The sequence below is a fragment of the Mus pahari genome, chromosome 2 (assembly GCF_900095145.1).
Source record: "Mus pahari chromosome 2, PAHARI_EIJ_v1.1, whole genome shotgun sequence".
NCBI classification, from domain to species: Eukaryota; Metazoa; Chordata; class Mammalia; order Rodentia; family Muridae; genus Mus; species Mus pahari.
The window spans coordinates 104,494,092-104,512,066 of record NC_034591.1 but is presented as its reverse complement, the minus strand read 5'-3'; the positions used below and the strand labels follow the sequence as shown (position 1 = coordinate 104,512,066).

General features: G+C 47.9%; 1 protein-coding gene across 2 annotated transcripts in view; it reads left to right on the top strand.

The window, feature by feature from the left end:
- Arhgap25 (Rho GTPase activating protein 25) overlaps positions 1 to 17,975 on the top strand; it is an 80,850-nt gene that overhangs the window by 33,148 nt on the left and 29,727 nt on the right. The window contains exons 2-4 of one of the 2 annotated variants that reach the window (XM_021190418.1): positions 6,136 to 6,335; positions 10,061 to 10,148; positions 14,242 to 14,358. In XM_021190418.1, coding sequence (XP_021046077.1) covers positions 6,136 to 6,335; positions 10,061 to 10,148; positions 14,242 to 14,358 — 405 coding nt within the window. The remainder of the gene's footprint in view (positions 1 to 6,135; positions 6,336 to 10,060; positions 10,149 to 14,241; positions 14,359 to 17,975) is intronic. The other variant, XM_021190420.1, reaches the window with a different exon arrangement.

Sequence of the window (17,975 nt, the reverse complement as noted above, 5' to 3'; positions counted from 1 at the left end):
TCTGTATGGCACTCTGTGTGTGGCACTTTCTTTAAGGCACTTCACTGTGTAGCACTCTCTGTGTGACACTCTCTTTATGGCACTTCACTGTGTGGAACTCTCTGTGTGGCACTTTCTTTAAGGCACTTCACTGTGTGACACTCTCTCTGTGTTGGACTGTCACTGTGTGGCTAAGCATTCTTGTTCTCTAGTTCCACCCCCACCCACCCACCCGGTCACTTCTGCAGATGGATCTTGGGCTTCTGAGAGTTCCTGGAGGATGGGTGGTACACGGGCTCAGATCTGACACTGACCTGCCCTCTGTCAAGAGCTCAGCAATGTGGGCTGTGTGAGCAGTGGGGAGGCTAGCTGACCTGAGGCATACAAACATCAAGTCTCACAGAGACCCCTGGCTGTTCCTTGTTCACTCTACACTCAGCCTGTGTGTCCACTCTCAGAGGCATCTCTTACGGGGGCCTTTCCCACCAACACCTCCTTAATCCAGGCCTGTCCGGTACAGCTGCCATCCTGTGTGGCGTCCTGTGAGCCTTTCACTTCCACTCTCCTTTTTTTTTTTTTTTCGAGACAGGGTTTCTCTGTGTAGCCTTGGCTGTCCTGGAACTCACTTTGTAGATCAGGCTGGCCTCGAACTCAGAAATCCGCCTGCCTCTGCCTCCCGAGTGCTGGGATTAAAGGCGTGCGCCACCACACCCGGCTCCACTCTCCTTTTATCCCTCACTTTCCTCAGTCCTTATTATTAAATATTAAATCAACTACATATTTATAATGATGCTGGTTACAGCACTAGCTTTCTTTCTCGTGTTTTAGAGCTAGGCACCAGCTGGGCCATGTCCATTATCATGTTAACTCCTGTCCATTGATCAGCCACAGAGTGCTTCTGACACAGCCCCACGGAGGAAAAAACAAATTGTAGAGTAGATAGAGACTCAGCCATGGCCACTGTCACAGACATCTGCATACCTCGCTACCTCATTCTGCTGGCTCTGCACTGGAGGCTGGGCTGGGGTCCAGGATATGAGATGAGCAGGGACAAGCACAGAGGCAATGTCCCCATCCTGTTACACTGCAGGTGGAGAGGGAGACAGGGGAAGAAAGCTGGCGCGCATGGTAACAAACACTGTGCCACATACCTGTCCTTGGTGAAAAGGGGGCAGGGCTGGAGAACTACCAGGTTCAGATACTGGGCCCTCTCATGGTGGTGCGGCCTGGCTTGAGTCTCAAGGGTGGGCAAGAAGTTTTATGAGGAAATCAGAGCAAGGAGCACACTGTCCTGCAGGTGGGATGTAGAGAAGAACAGAAAAGCCACAAAGACTCCAGGTATTATATGGGCAGCATATTGAGGCTTGATCTTCTAGGAGAGAGCCATAGAGGCTCAAGGGAGATTGGTAGTCAGGAGACGAACACTAGTCTGTACCTCAGAAGGTCACAGCATCAGCAATCTCATCTCTGCTGACTGTAGAAGCCATGGCCTATTGGTCATAGAGACAGTCATAGGACTATAGCTGTATAGAGGCCGGAGAAAAGCAGGCTGGGATATGTTTATGAGTGAAGGTAGGGAAGGGTGGTGAATCTGACTAGCAATGTGGTAAACTTGAGAATTTCACCTCTGGTCCCAGTAAGCAGCCACGCAGATGGGTCTGCAACTTATTAGAGGCGTCTGGAGGGGAGCCATAGGAATTCTCCTCCTCTTTCTAATTTGTCCAGATATGTTTCCACAGTGATGCTCAGCTCATAGTGAGAAAACACCAGCAGCCCCTCCCAGCTCCCAGCCCTATGAACCCCCTCCTCACATCTACAGGCAGTCCCAATGCAGAGCCTCGACCAGGGCGACTGGAGAGCATAGAGTGAGATGCTGCAGAGGGGGCCCCTAGGAAAGTTTGTGGGTTTTTTTTCAGGTCAGTGGGTCAGCAGATGGGAAGACGAGGAGGAAGTGGCAGTGTCTCTGAGACAACTTCTCTGCTCATACTTCCTTCTTTAATTTTGTCTTGTTCCAACTTGGGGCAAAAATAAGTAACTTCTGCTGTAGAAATAAAACCCAGGGTTCATGGTTCGCCTCCTATTTCCCTTCTCTTACTGCCAACCCAGCTACACACTACGTCTTCTATTTCTTTTTTACTGCAGACTAAAATTCGGCATGGACAATTTAATTGCACAACATGGTCTTTGTAGTCCTCCCGTGTCAGTGACACATAATGGTTGCCTATATCCTCTCAGAAGAAGGTTGAAACTTCACTTTACGCCCAAGGCCACCTCTCTGGACCTACTAGTCCCTCCAGCTACTGGGTGCTTGAAGTATGTCTGATGGAAATGTATATTTGCTTAATTCTACTCATCTTAATCCATTTAACTGACCACACCCAGTTACAGTGACTGCTGTGTTGTCTTGCACAGTGCTAGCTAGCCAGGGTTTGGTCTTCTTCTCTCTTCTAGAGTAAGGGTGCATCTCTGGCCTCATGGAAACCCTCAACCTGCTCTTGCTCCAGGGAACTTTACAAACACCGAGTAGCTGCAGTTTCAGTGTCTGTAGAACTGTCCCCTTCCCTTGGCCCCCTATAGCTTGCTCTGTAGCCCATGTCTAGTTCATCCCTCCTCCCTGAGGGGATTCCTGACCAAGAGTGTGAAGACCAGTTCACAGCCAAGCTTGTCACTATGACCCTTGTGAGTACGAGGAATTAACCATTGACAGTTGCAGGTCACTTACGAAGAGGGACTATTCAGAGAAGTAACAAAGAATGTGAGTCAGAGCCGAGACCCACCAGGCTGCTTCTTCCAGACTTGGATCATCCATGAGAGGCCTGCCTGGTGGGCCAGGACTGGAGGACAAGATGGGACAGGAAGCTCCTCTGCTGAGTAGCTGGCTCACTGCGCCCCAGCTGCACTGCTCCCCATGATTGGGGTCGACTTCTAGCTGTATATAATGTGTACAGATCTCTCCACATGCTCTAACTTACAGTGGGTGACCCTGGACACATGGCCATACCGAAGATGGGGGGATGACAGCAGGCACTAAAGAAACACTGGCTATATGATACATATATGGTGAGTGATGTCACTTTAGGCACTGTCTTGGTGCTGTGCTGCCTTCCTGTCACAAGGCTGTCACGTCCTCTTTGGGTCATATTTAAGAACACCTCCCGCCTTCCCTAGGCCTTTCTTCAGGGAACAGGTGTTTTTAGGGGTGACCACTTGGGGCTTGGTTATTGTTTGTTTTAACTATAAACAATCATGAAATTTCCTCAGAACTAAGAATAGAAGAACACGCTAGCCACTGGGTTCCATGTTTACCAAATTCCCTCTAATCTACAGTGTCTTCCTGGTCTTTGTGTTTGTTTTTGTTTTTTGTTTTTGTTTTTGTTTTTTTTCGAGACAGGGTTTCTCTGTGTAGCCCTGGCTGTCCTGGAACTCACTCTGTAGTGGTACCAGGCTGGCCTCGAACTCAGAAATCCGCCTGCCTCTGCCTCCCAAGTGCTGGGATTAAAGGCATGTGCCACCACGCCCGGCTTCCTGGTCTTTGTGAATCCCCGTTTTGTTTCTGGATGCTTCTGACATCTTCCACTTCTCTTGCCTCTAGCAATGATTCTAATAATGTCTGTGGGATTCTGGGAGTGGCTCAAGAGACCTAAATACTCATAGACACGTGTGGCCTTTAACTATTTTTTTTCCTCTTTCTGGAAACATTAGTTCTATTTGGTTCTATGGATGCTCTTCACTCTGCCCAAAGAAAGGGGTCCTATTCCCATGTCTGACGTTGCTTCAGATGAGCAGCCATAAGAGTTGCTCTAGGAGCTGGAGAGATGGCTCAGCAGTTAAGAGCACTGACTGCTCTTCTAGAGGTCCTGAGTTCAAATCCCAGCAACCACATGACAACTCACAACCATCTGTAATGAGATCTGATGCCTTCTTCTGGTGTGTCTGAAGACAGTTACAGTGTACTGACATATAATAAATAGATAAATCTTAAAAAAAAAAAGTTGCACTGGGATGGGCTTATAGAAGGCCATTAGAGCAGAAGGGGACGCCCACTGATTACCTCACTCTTCATCTTCTTCCAAGTGTTTTGTGTGAAGGACACACTCACTTTGTCCATGTGTACCCTCTTCCTAGTACAGAGACGACTTTTCAAGATACACCCTGACATAGAAAGATGCAACATTTCACAGAGTCTTTAGTCCTCCATTCAGGTCTACTTCTTATTGTTCCACTGCCAATGCCTATTCACCATCTCACCATCTGGGTGGGTCCTTGGAGTAAGTGGTCAGCCCTAGGGAAAGACTCTGGGAATAGTAGATAGCTGAGAAGAAAGATCAAAAATACAGGTTTAGGTTTTCTTTCTTTCTTTTTTTGGTGAAGGTGTCAAGACACAATGATACAAAATGATCTCTTTACAAACCAAATGGCCCTCAAGCTGACAACTTATCTTCCACAACCACTGTCTATATGCTTTCCCTTGCCGATGGCTGTCCAATCCAAGGCTCAACCAAGCATATGTTGTAACTCTTCCCATTCCCTAGTGGGAGTTAAGGAATGAAGCTGTAACTGTCTTATAGGAACACTGAGTGGCTGCAGGGGTGAAGGGCACGGTTGGGTGGAGTCCTGTGCACACAGCCCTGTTGTCTTCTGCATTATGCAGAGGACAGCTTTTGATACAGCTGGAGTCGGTGGAGATAAGGCTACCATCCTGTATAAAGTTCTGGTGCTCGGAAGGATGCTGTGAACACGAATAAAGCCCGAGAGCCCAGGGCCTCGGAGCCAGGGAAACAGGAGTCCAAAGCTCCAGGGAGAAGTCTCCGGTTCAGTGTGCTAAGGGTGAGGATGAGTGAAGATGGGGAATCTGAGCTTGCAGTGAGAGAGAGAGAGAGAGAGAGAGAGAGAGAGAGAGGACATGCTCAAAGATGGCCTCCATCCTTATAGCTGGATGTAGTCACCTGCTGATAGAAATAAGTGTGCGCACACACCTACCTGAGTGTGGTCAGTGGTTTCTGTGCGTTGTCATTTAATCTTCACCATTCTACAGTATAAGGATGAGCATCAAGAGTTTAACTAATGTGGAATCAGGCCTGGAGACGTGTCAGTCACAAACAAGGAGAGAAAGGACAGGTCTCTCGAGTCAGATGAGACAAAGATGAGGAAGAACTTGATAACTTAGCCATGTTATTCATGTCTCAGGCATCAGCCGAAGCTAACTAGAGGAACATGACAGCAGAGCAGAGCATAGGCACTCGGTATCAGCGAGGACAGAGCGTCAGCGCAAGGTCAGAGCTTTGCAGAGCAGTAACTGATTGGAAGGTCACTGTTGAGCTGCCTAAAGGAGAGAGAAGGCAGGTGTTAGAGGAAGGAGTTGGCTGGAAACCAGGGTGGCGAATGGGTCTGGAGATACAGGAAGGAGGCAGCCAGTTGTTCTGGGGGGGGGGGCAGTCACCATGGGGTGCAGGTCAAGACCCAAGCAAATGACAGAACTCTGTAGGAAGCTAAAAGACAATTATAGCAGGCAGTGGGTGGAAGGATCTGGCTTCAAGTCCCACTTCTGTGTCTGTTAGTGGTGACAATCTAACTAGAAACGTACGACAACTGTACCACCCAAAGCCCTCACTCCACCCAGCAGAGTGAGGCAAACACAGTGGGCAGGGGACCGGAGGGCACGAGATAACACTTGGCCAGAAACTTTATGAGGTACCAAGCCCTTGTGGGCTGGCGTGTGTGTATGGTCTGTTGGAGAGACCGTGTTGGGCAGAGAGATCCAAGCTATAGGCTGGCTCCCAAGAATGGCCATAGAGGAAAGCCAGGCACTTTCTGGCGGTCTCTGCAGCTGTGTGGACCTTACTCTATGCACAGAGCGGGGCATTATTTTGTCCTCTGTCAGATACTCCCACGCAGGAAAAGGAAGCACCTTCCGTCAGATGCTGTGGCCACTTCCTCTTCAGAGGCTCCAGCCAATCTCCGCTGTGCAGCACACAGGGCCGGAGGCAGCTGGACGGCAGGAGCTGGTCGTCCGTTGGGCTCCTTTCGGGAGCAGGACCCTGTGGGGTGTGGGGGACAACAGGGCTTCCTCTCGGCCTCCCCCCACCCCCACCCCCTCACTCTTGACTTTGTGCTTCATTTCCCTTGGTCAGCCTGCCTGTCTGTTCCTCTCTATAGCTCGGTCGAGGAGTGTGATGACCGGGGAGCAGATGGCGGCCTTTCACCCACCCACCACTCCCAATCCCCTGGAAAGACCAATTAAGATGGGCTGGCTGAAGAAGCAGAGGTCCATCGTGAAAAACTGGCAGCAGCGGTACTTTGTGTTGCGAGCTCAGCAGCTCTACTACTACAAGGACGAAGAGGACTCAAAGCCACAGGTACCTGCTGGGTGTGTGTTCCTGCCTCAGGCCCAGAGCACCGGGGCCTGCTTCAGGCAGCGACCCACTGGCTGCTTTCACTCCTACAGGCCCCGGGGTCAGACACGTCCACCTGGGGCAGTGCTGTGGCCTTGTTGCGATTTTCTATATGTTCCCTGGGTGTGAGGATGTCAGAAATGTTCTCACTAGTACAGTGTGGTTTCTGAGGCATCTCAAGTCCAGTCTCATACTATAAGGGTGGCACTGAGATGGTGACCCATCCTGGTAGCTTAAGAGACCTGATTTAGGCACTTTGGGTGGGGGGTGTTCAATAAATATGGACTGAACAAGTATTATATTTAATTCTAAATGCATAATGTTCTCATTCTAGCTACCACTCTAGACCCTTGAAGTAAATCAGTAAGTAGAGCGGGGTGGGGGGGGGGCGGTGTAGTTGTTAGAAAAGATAAGTTAGGTGAGAAAGGAGGAGTATCTGGTGAGACGTTTGGGAGACACGTTGCCATCTTCAGTGGGTTGTGCAGACTGACTTTATGCAGGTCATGGCAATGCTAAGGAGGGGTTGCGTGGTGGATCTCTGGGACAAGAGCCTCCTGAGCAGAGGGAATAGACAAACAGGCTAGAGGGGCACATGTGATCGGTGGGGGCAGCCCCCAGGGGTCTGGTGGGTAGAAACAGAGGGGGAGAGGCCAGAGAAGTGAGGTCAGGAGTCAGGTTGTGAATGTCACTGAAAACACTCGGGCAGTTACACCGAGTGTCACAGGAGCCACTGCAGGGTTCTGAACAGACGAGAGACAGCCATTAGCGTGCCGTAAACAGATGGTTCTGTGTGTCCTAAAACAAACTGATGATGTCGGAGAGGGGCACACAGGGCATGGGTGGTATGAAGTGATTACAGTGTCAGGAATGCCAGAGGGAGCAGGGGGCTGAAGGTCGGCGGTCAAGTTCAGGGTATACTCTGAGAGTAGAGGAGCAGAGTCCACATAAGGGCGAGGATAAGTCTGCAAGGCAGCTTTCATCTCCAGTGTCAGGCGAGGGGCTCCTTGCCCTCTCCTCTATGCTGATATGCATGATGGGAGTGAGGGTGGGACAGGCCACCATGAACCATGACTGTGGGACCCTGAGTATAAACTGAGATCTCTTACACCCCAGACGGCTGCATATCCACTTAGAGTTCACATCTGTGATGGTGGAAGTGGGGTCGGAGGGCTTTACTAGAATTTACTCGAGAAAACAGACTCTAACAATTAGGAAGGTGTAGCTACCACGTACATGGATGCTGAGGTGGCTAAGCAGATGAACGGACAAGCAGATGTGTGGAACCACAATGAAGCAGTCTCTGAGACTCCACCGAGCTAGACTTTTGTGGACATCTGTGTGTGGAGGCTGGACTTCCTGTTCTTAATGAGCAACCTGAGAGGCAATGGCACTTCAGTCACCCAAGCCCACGGAAAGGGCCGCTGGGTAGTGGCTGTCTCTGTGTAGTGCGGAAAGCGAAAGGTGTCTCCCACAGAACACTGCTGTTTGTCCATGGCACTGCAGTTCCTGTTACCTTTTAAGGAGCATCCTTCCTTGTTTAAAACAAGACAGTACTGCCTGGCCTGTGTTTGTCACATGATCTAATAACGTGAAACACACGTGAAAACCTGTTCTGTAAAAGCAAGTAACAAGGGGTAGAGGATTCATATTCGAGTTCTGGCCCCTTCCCTTGTAAGAAATTCCCAGCTTCTCAGGACCAAGTTCCCAGCAGTCCCCAAGGATGGTTTGTTTGTGTGAGATCTGGGAACATTGTAACCAAGCGACAAGGCAAGCAAGGAAACCTCATGGCCCCCTTCCAGGGGGCTGATAAAACATGCTCCTTTCAGATCTATAACTAAAAATTGCAGAGGTAGATGGTTAGTCTTTATAAAGGATTTCTTTTGCTGTGTGTTGCTGGGTATATTTGATTATAAAGGCTGTACTGTGTACTATAGGAAATTTAAGACAAACAAAAATTATTCATAATCTCATCAAGAGATAGCTGCCTCCATCCAGCAGTCCATGCCCTCAGATACTTAGAAAGTCACCCTGTAAGTGTGAAATAAGGTTCTGATGTAGTAAAAGTGGCAATAGGTCACAAGTATTGTTCTTTAGTGTTGAATATTATTCTACAATGTAACCATTGATCATGGCAATTAACATATTGTATAAAGTTTCTGAAATTTAAAAAAATAATTTCTTACTGTTGGAAAATATTATTATCACAAACCAGAGCTAGTGGCTATCTTTCAATCTCCATACATCTTCACAGCATCCTTCCGAGCACCAGAACTTTATACAGGATGGTAGCCTTATCTCATTAAAATAGAGATAATCTATTTGATGTTCTATTAACTACACTGTCATTTGTTACCACTTGGGGAGTCCCAAAAATACCTAGAAATGAACTGGAAGTTATAGTTGCAGGCTGAATTCTTGAAAACAAGGAATGCTCTACTTCCACATTCCTGACTGTGGGTACAGACTTGACTGGGAAACACACTTCTGCAGAAAGAACAGACAGGACGCCAGCTGCCGGAATGGGCTTGGGGGGCTGGTTCCTTAAAGCAACCAGGATGGCACAAGGGAAAGACAGGCTTATTTCAAAATTAAAAGTCAATGTTAAAAAATAAAACTCCCAATAATGAATGGGAAACCGTGTGTGTATGTTTGGTAAGCAAATGTTCTTAATATTTAAAGTATTCTAAATTTGTAAGAAAAATTTAAACCAAATGGTAGGAAAATGGCCAATTTTACCAAAGAAATGCAATGGCCAATAAACATGTATTAAAACTTGGATTTCAGTGATAACTAGTGTTATGCAATGCTCATGAATGAGCCACCATGTCCTCTTGTCAAAGCGGGAGAGCACCGTGCACAGCTGGAGGACGTGATGCTCTTACCTTACAGAGGACCTTTGTCCCACATCTTGAATGTGCAGGAATTTAACCGAACAGGCCTGTCCGTGGTGGGCTAGTAAATGCTTAACAATAGGCCCTTTGATGAAAAGTTTATTTCTGTGTAGAATTTGCCAATTTCTGAGGCCTAAATGTTCATGTCATGATTGATTCAAAGTGCTGCATGAGGGCTGGGGAGATGGCTCAGCAGAGCTCTGGCTGCTCTTTCACAGGACCCAAGTTTGATTCCTGGAGCCCACATGGTGGCTCATTATCTGTATCTCCAACCCCTCTAATGGCTCCACAGGCAGCAGGCATACGTGTGGTACACAGTTAATCATGTAGGCAAAACACTCATACACATAAATCAAAACTAAACTAAAAAAAAAAATCAAAGTACTGTGACATACGGTCACTGATGCCAGGAGCTCAGGGTTATATAAACTTTCTACCACAGAGACAAATCACACCACAGGCATAAAAAGATGTAAAGAACAGGAAATGACAAATTTGGGATAACATTATCTTTTCATCTCGTTACTTTTAAAATGATGTGGGGGAGCTGTGTACACATGAGTACAGGTGTCCAAGTACCCCTGAGACATCAGCTTCCTTGGAGCTGACATGATGATGGGTCCCTCAGCTCCCTTGGGGCCTACATGGTGGGTCCCTGTGCTGGCTGGGAACCAAAACCTGGTCCTGGAAGAGAAGTAAGCACCATCAACTGCTGAGCCCTCTCTCCAGCCCCAACTTAACTGCTTCCTAGTACAAGAGCTGCTCACTACATAAAAAGTATAATCTTTGGTCTTGCAGGGCTGCATGTATCTCCCAGGCAGTACAGTCAAAGAAATTGCCACAAACCCCGAAGAAGCTGGGAAATTTGTCTTTGAAGTTATTCCAGGTAGGTAGCCTGCTTTTCTGTCAAGATGACAGTCTGTCGTTCAACCATGTTATGAACTCACAGTGGCCTTTCCTATAGTTAAGAAGTTAGCATCAAGGGCTCAAGGGCTGCCCGGGACAGATGGGGGCCCACTGGGTGCAATCCCAGGAGCATTCCAGGAGTCTGGCTGGATACAGGAGCTGTAGCATGAGGCTCTGGGACCTCCCTGTGAGCTGTCGACATCCACGCTCACACATACTGCAGAGTACTACAGCTGAGATGTGCTCTGAGCGGTGATCAACTGTCAGTGGTCCTATGTGTTCCCACAAGTTTCAGCTTTTGAGAACTTTAAGCACGACAGGTGCAGCATGTCCGCGGTGCACACATGGGCTGTATACTGGAAGGTGCCTGTTCCAAATGAAGGACATATTAGGAGCAAAGGGAATTTGGCATAGACTCTGGGTCTTTCACCTTGGGGCTTTTTCCTTCCTCCGCCCGCCCCCATCTCTTGCTCGGAGACAGCCCTAGTTCTTCCAGGAATGCTGGTACTGCCAGGAATGTGTGGCACCACAGCCTTGATCACAGCAGGAAAGGTCATGGAGGTCCTTTCTTTTAGACCTTTCCTTGTTCACATGGGTGGAGAAGGCAGTGTGTGGAAGGAGAAAAGTGCCCTGCCCAGAGCCACCCTGCCCACACCCAAATCCCGGCCGTGCCTCTCGCTGACAGCAGCACCTCTAACTTCTCCCTGACTCTTCTGACTTACCTGTCATGAGGACAAGGATGACAGAGAGCAATACGTGGAGATGACTGAATAAAATGTTGGGTTTGATGCCTAGCACATAGTAAGTGCCACACAGATGTTTGATATTGGGGACATCTAGCGGGAATTGTGATGCAGAGAAAAATCCTGGTTGTCTCTTTACTCCAAAGAAAAGGAAAGATGAAATCCAGGCGGGTTTCATGGGTTCTCAAGCACTCTAACTGACGGTCCAGCCTCCTCTTCCTGCCATTCCAGCCTCTTCCACTATCTAGGAAAACCCCACTCCTCTCCATCCTGAGCTGTTCAGGCTGTAGGATCTCCCTCTCCTAATGCAACTCCTGGAACACAACCACCCACAATAGTGTGTGTCCCCATGGCTGCATGTTCTGCCCACAAAGTTCCATGGAAGGCTCCAGTTGAAGATGCATTGTGAACTTTCCTCATTAACTAACTAGAAGGACTGCTCTGAGGGAGGGAAAGGACGAGCCTGTCCCTCATCATCCCATTGTCCAAATATACAGCCTCCTGCAGGAGCTCCTAGGTGCTCACTCCCCCTGCCCCTCCACCTCTATCTCCCCTCCCTCTCCCTTCCTCCCTTTCTCTCTTACTCTCTCTGCCTCTCCCTCCCCTCTTGCCCTCTGCCTCTCTCTCTTGCCATCTATCTTTCAGACTCTGTCTTTCCTTCTGTGTGTGTCTATTCCTTTACCAGTATCTTCCTCTACCTGAACCCTTCATATGTACAAATGATCACATAGCAATCTCAAACTTGGAGCCTTCATTCCTGTAGCACTGCCATTTCCAATATTCCTTCCAGCCTGGACTGGGACACATAAAATTTTCAGTTCTTCTCTTTGTCCTCTTCTTTCGGAAGGTTATGCTGCCATAAGAAACAGGAATTCTAATCAAGGCCCCCCGTTTCAGGGGCACACATAGTGTGTACTTGTAGTTGCCCTTTGGTTTTGACTTAGAGCAGGCAACTGTTGAGGGAGAGCATCCCTCTAACCTCTGCATCCCCCTGACTCTTAGCTTGAGAGCAGGTGTGGGGCTGCTCCTTCTATCGTGTAACACATCTAATTCAGCCTTCACATGTGGCTCCTCAGGATATGCAGTCATTCGCTCAACAGCATGTGTCAAGCATCTGCTAAGAGCAGTGAAGTTGTAGGGCTTGTGGTCAGCAAAGAACAGAAACAACCACACACAACCTAATGTCCAGCGGCCTACCAAAGAGCATGGGTGGACTGCATGATTTTCCTGATGGGACAAAAAATTAAAATCAAAGAGAGAACATGTTCTGACTGAGGCAAGATAAAGGCAATAGCTTTGTCATTGATAGTGGAGTGGACAGAGGATGTGTCGCTGAGAACCATGGAATTGGGGTAAAATTATGAAGACATCAACAGAGAAAGCTAAGTGTTCACCTGGAGGAAGCCTTTCCAAGGACAGGGATGGCCAGGGCAATGTCCCCAAGTCCCCATGTGTCAGAGAACTCCAAGTGGACCCGTGTGGTCAGGTGCCTTGATTGCAGAAGTGGGGAGGTGGTTTGAGAGGCACTTCCTAGCACTTATAAGAAATTGAGCTTCTGCGCTAGAAGGGTGGAGAGCCACCGGGAAGGTCTAGGTATAGTGGCATGATGTGGCTCATGTTTAAAATTCATGTGAGTTGAGAATAAAATGTAAATTATAGGGCCAAGGACAGAGCAGGGTCCCAGTGAGGAGGCTTTTGCAGTGAGACACCAGAGGCAGTGACTGAAGGGAGCATTTCCCAAGAACCTTCAGGAACTGGTAAACCAAGGAGATGTCTTTTGACAGTGCAGCAGACTGAAGTGTGTTTGTGGCAAAGAACACCAGAGAGAGTCTGCCCAGGAGAACTTCCGCAGGGAGGAAGAAAGCAGCAGCCTTGCTTGGTGTTTGGCCCTCATTGGGTAGAGTCCTGGCAGCTCTGGGCTTCAGTCTTAGTAACTCTTAAGTCAGCAACAGCACAACTTCTCACCCCATTTCAAAGGGACTCTGTAGAGAACAGCTTCTACAGAGGTCAGAAGCCATTTGCTACTGACAGGGAAAGCAACAGCAGCACTGAGTTAGGCATTTAGGGAGACTTCTGGTCTCCATACCCACAGTGGATGCTTCCCAACACGGCCTGAGCTGTGGAGCTCTGGGAAGGAACAAAAACCCCAGGCAAGAAGGACACAGGGCACTAGAGAGCCTGTCTCATAGTAACTGGTTGGTGTCTCTTGTCATGGAGTGTTCGGACCACACAGAGCCTTGTAGAAGGTAAGTTTCCAGGTAGTTTTTGGTTCTCTCCTGAGCACCTTTTCTTTCCAATTCTACCCCCTGGAGATACCCACAGGAAAGGATTTTATGGAGAAGAGACAATGACAAGCTGGGTTAGAATCAGCTCATCTCAAACCGATACCAAACTAAGTGGAGGTGACCAGAAGCAAAGGGATTGGAAAGCTGGTTTTGGCAGGAAAATCCGTGGCTGGGCCCCTCAGACAGTTGGAGTGGGCTTTCTTGTGATGAGCTGGTGTTGTAGGAAGAATAGACTTCAACAGCTCCTGCAATTGAGGGGGTTTCTGTGGGTTTGTCCCTTCTAACACCTTTACCACTAACACCTTCACCAACTTAAAAAAAATCTGTATCTGCAGATTTGTCTGTAGGAAGTGTAGGGAGATGTCAGGTTCCTTCTCTCCCTCATTTCTTCCTTTGTCACTTTCCCTTATTTTTGTTCCTTCCTGCCACCTCTTTCCTCTTTGTCTTTTCCATCATCTTTTGCTCATCTGATACACTTAAGCTCTACTCAAGTTTAAAGTGAAACGGTAAACAATCACTTTAAGGTCCTGTGGCTCTCCATGAGCCCTGTTACTAAGTGTTGGAGAATCACCTCCTGCAAGGCTCTGTGTGGTCCGAACACTCCATGACAAGAGACACCAGTTCTATGAGACAGGCTCTCTAGTGCCCTGTGTCCTTCTTGCCTGGGGTTTTTGTTCCTTCCCAGAACTCCACAGCTCAGGCCATGTTGGGAAGCATCCACTGTGGGTATGGAGACCAGAAGTCTCCCTAAATGCCTAACTCAGTGCTGCTGTTGCTTTTCCTGTCAGTAGCAAAGGGCTTCTGACCTCTGTAGAAGCTGTTCTCTGCCAAAGACTGGGCGACAGAAAACCCCGCATTTAGTGACTTGACAATAGAAATATGTCATTGGCCAAAGACATAAAAGTAGAGCGAGATCCAGGGCCACTGAGCAAGGTTAGACAACTTGATGATGCTTCACTGAACTAAGAAACCAGTCAGAGTCAGCTTTTGCCCCTCCCCCTGACTCTGGCTCCTCCCACTCCACAACTGCAACTCTTTTTTCCAGCCTCAAGTGACCAGAACCGCATTGGACAAGACTCCTACGTCCTCATGGCCAGCTCCCAGGTAGAGATGGAGGAGTGGGTTAAGTTCCTCAGGAGAGTTGCTGGCACGCCCTCTGGTGGTAAGAACTCACAACTCTTTCTGAGCAGGCCTCTGGGGAAGAGAAGGAAGCAGGCACCAGATACCTGCCTCTGTATGCAGTGTTCAGAGGGGAGAGATCAGAGTCCCCCTGGGGCCATTGTCCAGGTCCTCTGCTGTGTGTGAGGAAAAGGGGCTCCTACATAAACAGCTCTCCTCCCAGATCACCTCAAAAGGCCAACTTCAAATCAAATAGAATAATAGAGGGCTGTGACATCCCAAAGCGGGGCTTTCTCCACTTCGGCCAAAGCACTCTCTTTGAGATGAACAGCTTGGGCTGGCTGCTCTGGGTCCCTGGTGGCGGTAACTCTTACTGCACCCCGAGTATGTCCCTTATGTACCCAAGAGGGCTAATGACAAGGTTTGCAGACAAGGCTGGTCAGGACAGAAGGACAGCTGCCCTCCGGGGTGGGGATAGGGGCCTCTGCTGGCCTTACCGATGTGGGGTAAATTCTGCATTTAGGCCTTTCTAGGACGTACAAGGTGTTTAAGTGAGCAGTCTACCAATATTTTCACAGTTGGCAATGACTTGACTACAACCAACAAAATCCTGATGCAGAATATATGTGAAATCAACACATGTGAATTTAGCACAATCTCTTCATTTTATAAACACATAAAATAGCTCAAATGGATAAGTTCACAAAATACCACTTTCCAAACATTTTAGAAAAATGAACTACTTGTGTTGACTTCAGGAAAACTATAAATATGTAATTAATTATTGATATTGTCTCTTATTTTAGAGCTCATTTATGGGAGCATTCATGGTTAAATATTGATGCGATTTCCCAACAGTTTCTTTCAGAAATTATAAGAATACCAAAGTAATTTTTATATAAAATTGAAAAAATTAGCCATTTGAATTATTTTAGTGCTTCTTTGTTCCAGCCACGGTTGGAAAATATGTACATATTTTCTTCCTGAAAGATAAATGTAGAATGCATAAAATTTTATATGCCTTATAACTTAATTATTCTATGTTACTATAAAATCCTTTTAAAGATTAATTTTTAGTGTGTGTGTGTGTGTGTGTGTGTGTGTGTGTGTGTGTGTATACATGTGGCACTTGTGGAGGTCAGAAAAGGGTATCAGATCTCCAGGAGCTGTAGTAGCTGTGGGCAGTGGTTGCCCATGGATGCTGGAGCCGTACTCTAACAAGAACAATTGCCCTCTTACCTGCTGAGCCATCCTTCTCTTCTCTATCATAGGATCTTGTTGACCCATTCCAAGAATTGTCTTAATGCAGAATAGAAATCACGCTTAGTGATGTTAAGGAGCAGAAAGGGTTGCTGGGTAGATACACTGAGGACAGAGACTGCCATGAGCCTCACAGGAACAGGAACTGAGAAATGGAATTCATATCCGTTTCCCTTGCACATCTGCCTGCCTCTGACCAGCCAGCAGCACCTCATGCCCACACTTGTCCCACATGTATTCCTATGCCAGGCAGCTTCTCTCTGCCTCTGCTCCCAGCACTAGCTCAGCCTCTGCAGCCCCACTGTTAACTCCTGAGAACGAAGCTCCACCTGCCTCAGCTGAGGCCAGGATTCCCTCTGGGGACCTGGGACCTGGGTCCTGTGGCCCACCAGGGAGGGCTTGGAGAAAGAATCCATTAGAATAAGAGTACTCTGTCAAGGCAGTCACCAAAGTTTGCACCAGTGCACAGATTGGCCGGTTCCCAAGACCTAAACACTCGCTTTTATTATCATAACTGTGCCAAGACGGTTTTTCTTCTTTTTTATCATGCAAAAGCTTGGTCCCTTGCTTTCCCCGTCTGGAATAGCTTCACCACGACCTTCCCTAGGCCCTGGACTGCAAGGTCAAGAGCCTGCTGACAAGTCCTTTTCCCACTGAAGGGCTTTGGCCCTCGACAGGGAACATGGGTGTTATCTAACTTGGCATCTGCTCTGTCTCAGGATTACCTCTCTGCTCTCACTGGGCCTGCGTCTTCTGCCAGCCTTGTGAGACTTGCCGTGCTGACCGCTGTGCTCTGTCCTCAAACTCAAAGGAGTCCCTCAGCAAGGCCTCAGCCACCACCCTGAGAAGGAAACCTTGAGTTTAAGTCCTGGGCATGGGCATAGGCTGGGTGGGGGTGGGGTGGGGAGCCAGGGGACCGCAGTGTGGGCTTGTTTGGGGAACAGTGCTAGCTCTGGTGTAAGGACTACTCACTGGACCCATGTGGCAGTGTCACAGAGTAAAATAAGGGAAACTGACCCTCGGTGTCATTTACTTAAGACTGAAGAGTTCTATCTCTCCTTCTGAACACAGGCTGCCTCTCTATTTATTGAACAGCACAGAGAATCAAGCATCAAAAAGGAATGACGAACATTTGTCTTGATCAATCTTTTGTAGGAGTCTCAAGGGGAGGAACTCGTTTCTAGGATCCTCCTAACTCAGAATAGTGCACAAAGCTAAGGCCATCAGTACCAATCTATGCCTGCATGTTATTTGCATCATTTTATTTATTTCTTTATTTATTTATTTATTTATTTATTTACTTACTTACTTACTTACTTACTTACTTATTTATTTATTTTTGGGGGGTGTTGTTTGCTTTCTTTCTTTCTTTCTTTCTTTCTTTCTTTCTTCCTTCCTTCCTTTTTTTTTGGGGGGGGGTGTTGCTTTCACGGGCCTGCCACTCTCAGCAAATGGTCCTCAGTCTAGTCATACCATCTTACGTGTCCATTTGTTGTTCTGAGTCAGGGGCATGACTGAGCCTTGAAGGAGAAATAGGTAACACAGTGCCTAAGGAGTCCAAAGTGTGGTAAGGCCGACTGGGTTGTTTTTCTTAGAAGTCAGTTGATTCTAAGAAAGCTGGGGATACAGTATACGTAGAATGAATACATAGTTCTAAATTATCTCAAAGCCATTACTTATTGATACGGGTGAGGTAAAAGTTGGATTTGTGAAGGCAAGTATCATACAGCATTTCTTAGAAAAGTCATTCAAACCCAAGTTGCAGACCACAGAGCTTCCCTGCAGTCCGGGACATCATTCATTGGCTCTTCCAAGGTTAAGGCAGGGAACCTCAGTCCTGCAAGAGTAGATGGCCGCCCCCAGGAGACTGTCGGGAGAGGCCAGGGCCCGGGCCCTTTCTATAGCACTATCAGTGAACGGCAACCTGGTCAGTTCAGATGTTCTCCTGAAAACAGTGACATCATCAGGACACATCGCACTCTTCCAACCTGAGGGCAGCTCTACGTTTCCCACGTCTGTCTTGACCCATCTCTCATTACCTTCACCCCACTGCCTGGTCAAGAAAGACTCTTTCTTCCCTGCTCAAACTCCTCCTCCCCACTCTCCACGCTGATGTCACTTCCTCAGAGCAAGCCTGACAGCTGTCATTCCCTTCTCAAAGTAAAAGCTAAAAGCTTTATACTGGTTCACAATGCACAATGCTCTTTGCCCTTGGTTTCTAGACCCTTCTTTCATGCCTGTACCACTCCAGCATCATCATCTGTACCATCATCAGTCTCTGCATACACCACAGGCATGCTCCTGCCTTAGGGCTCTTGCACATTATGTTCTGTTTAGAATTGTCTGCATGGCTTGATCACATGTGTGCGTGTGTGTGTGTGTGTGTGTGTGTGTGTGTGT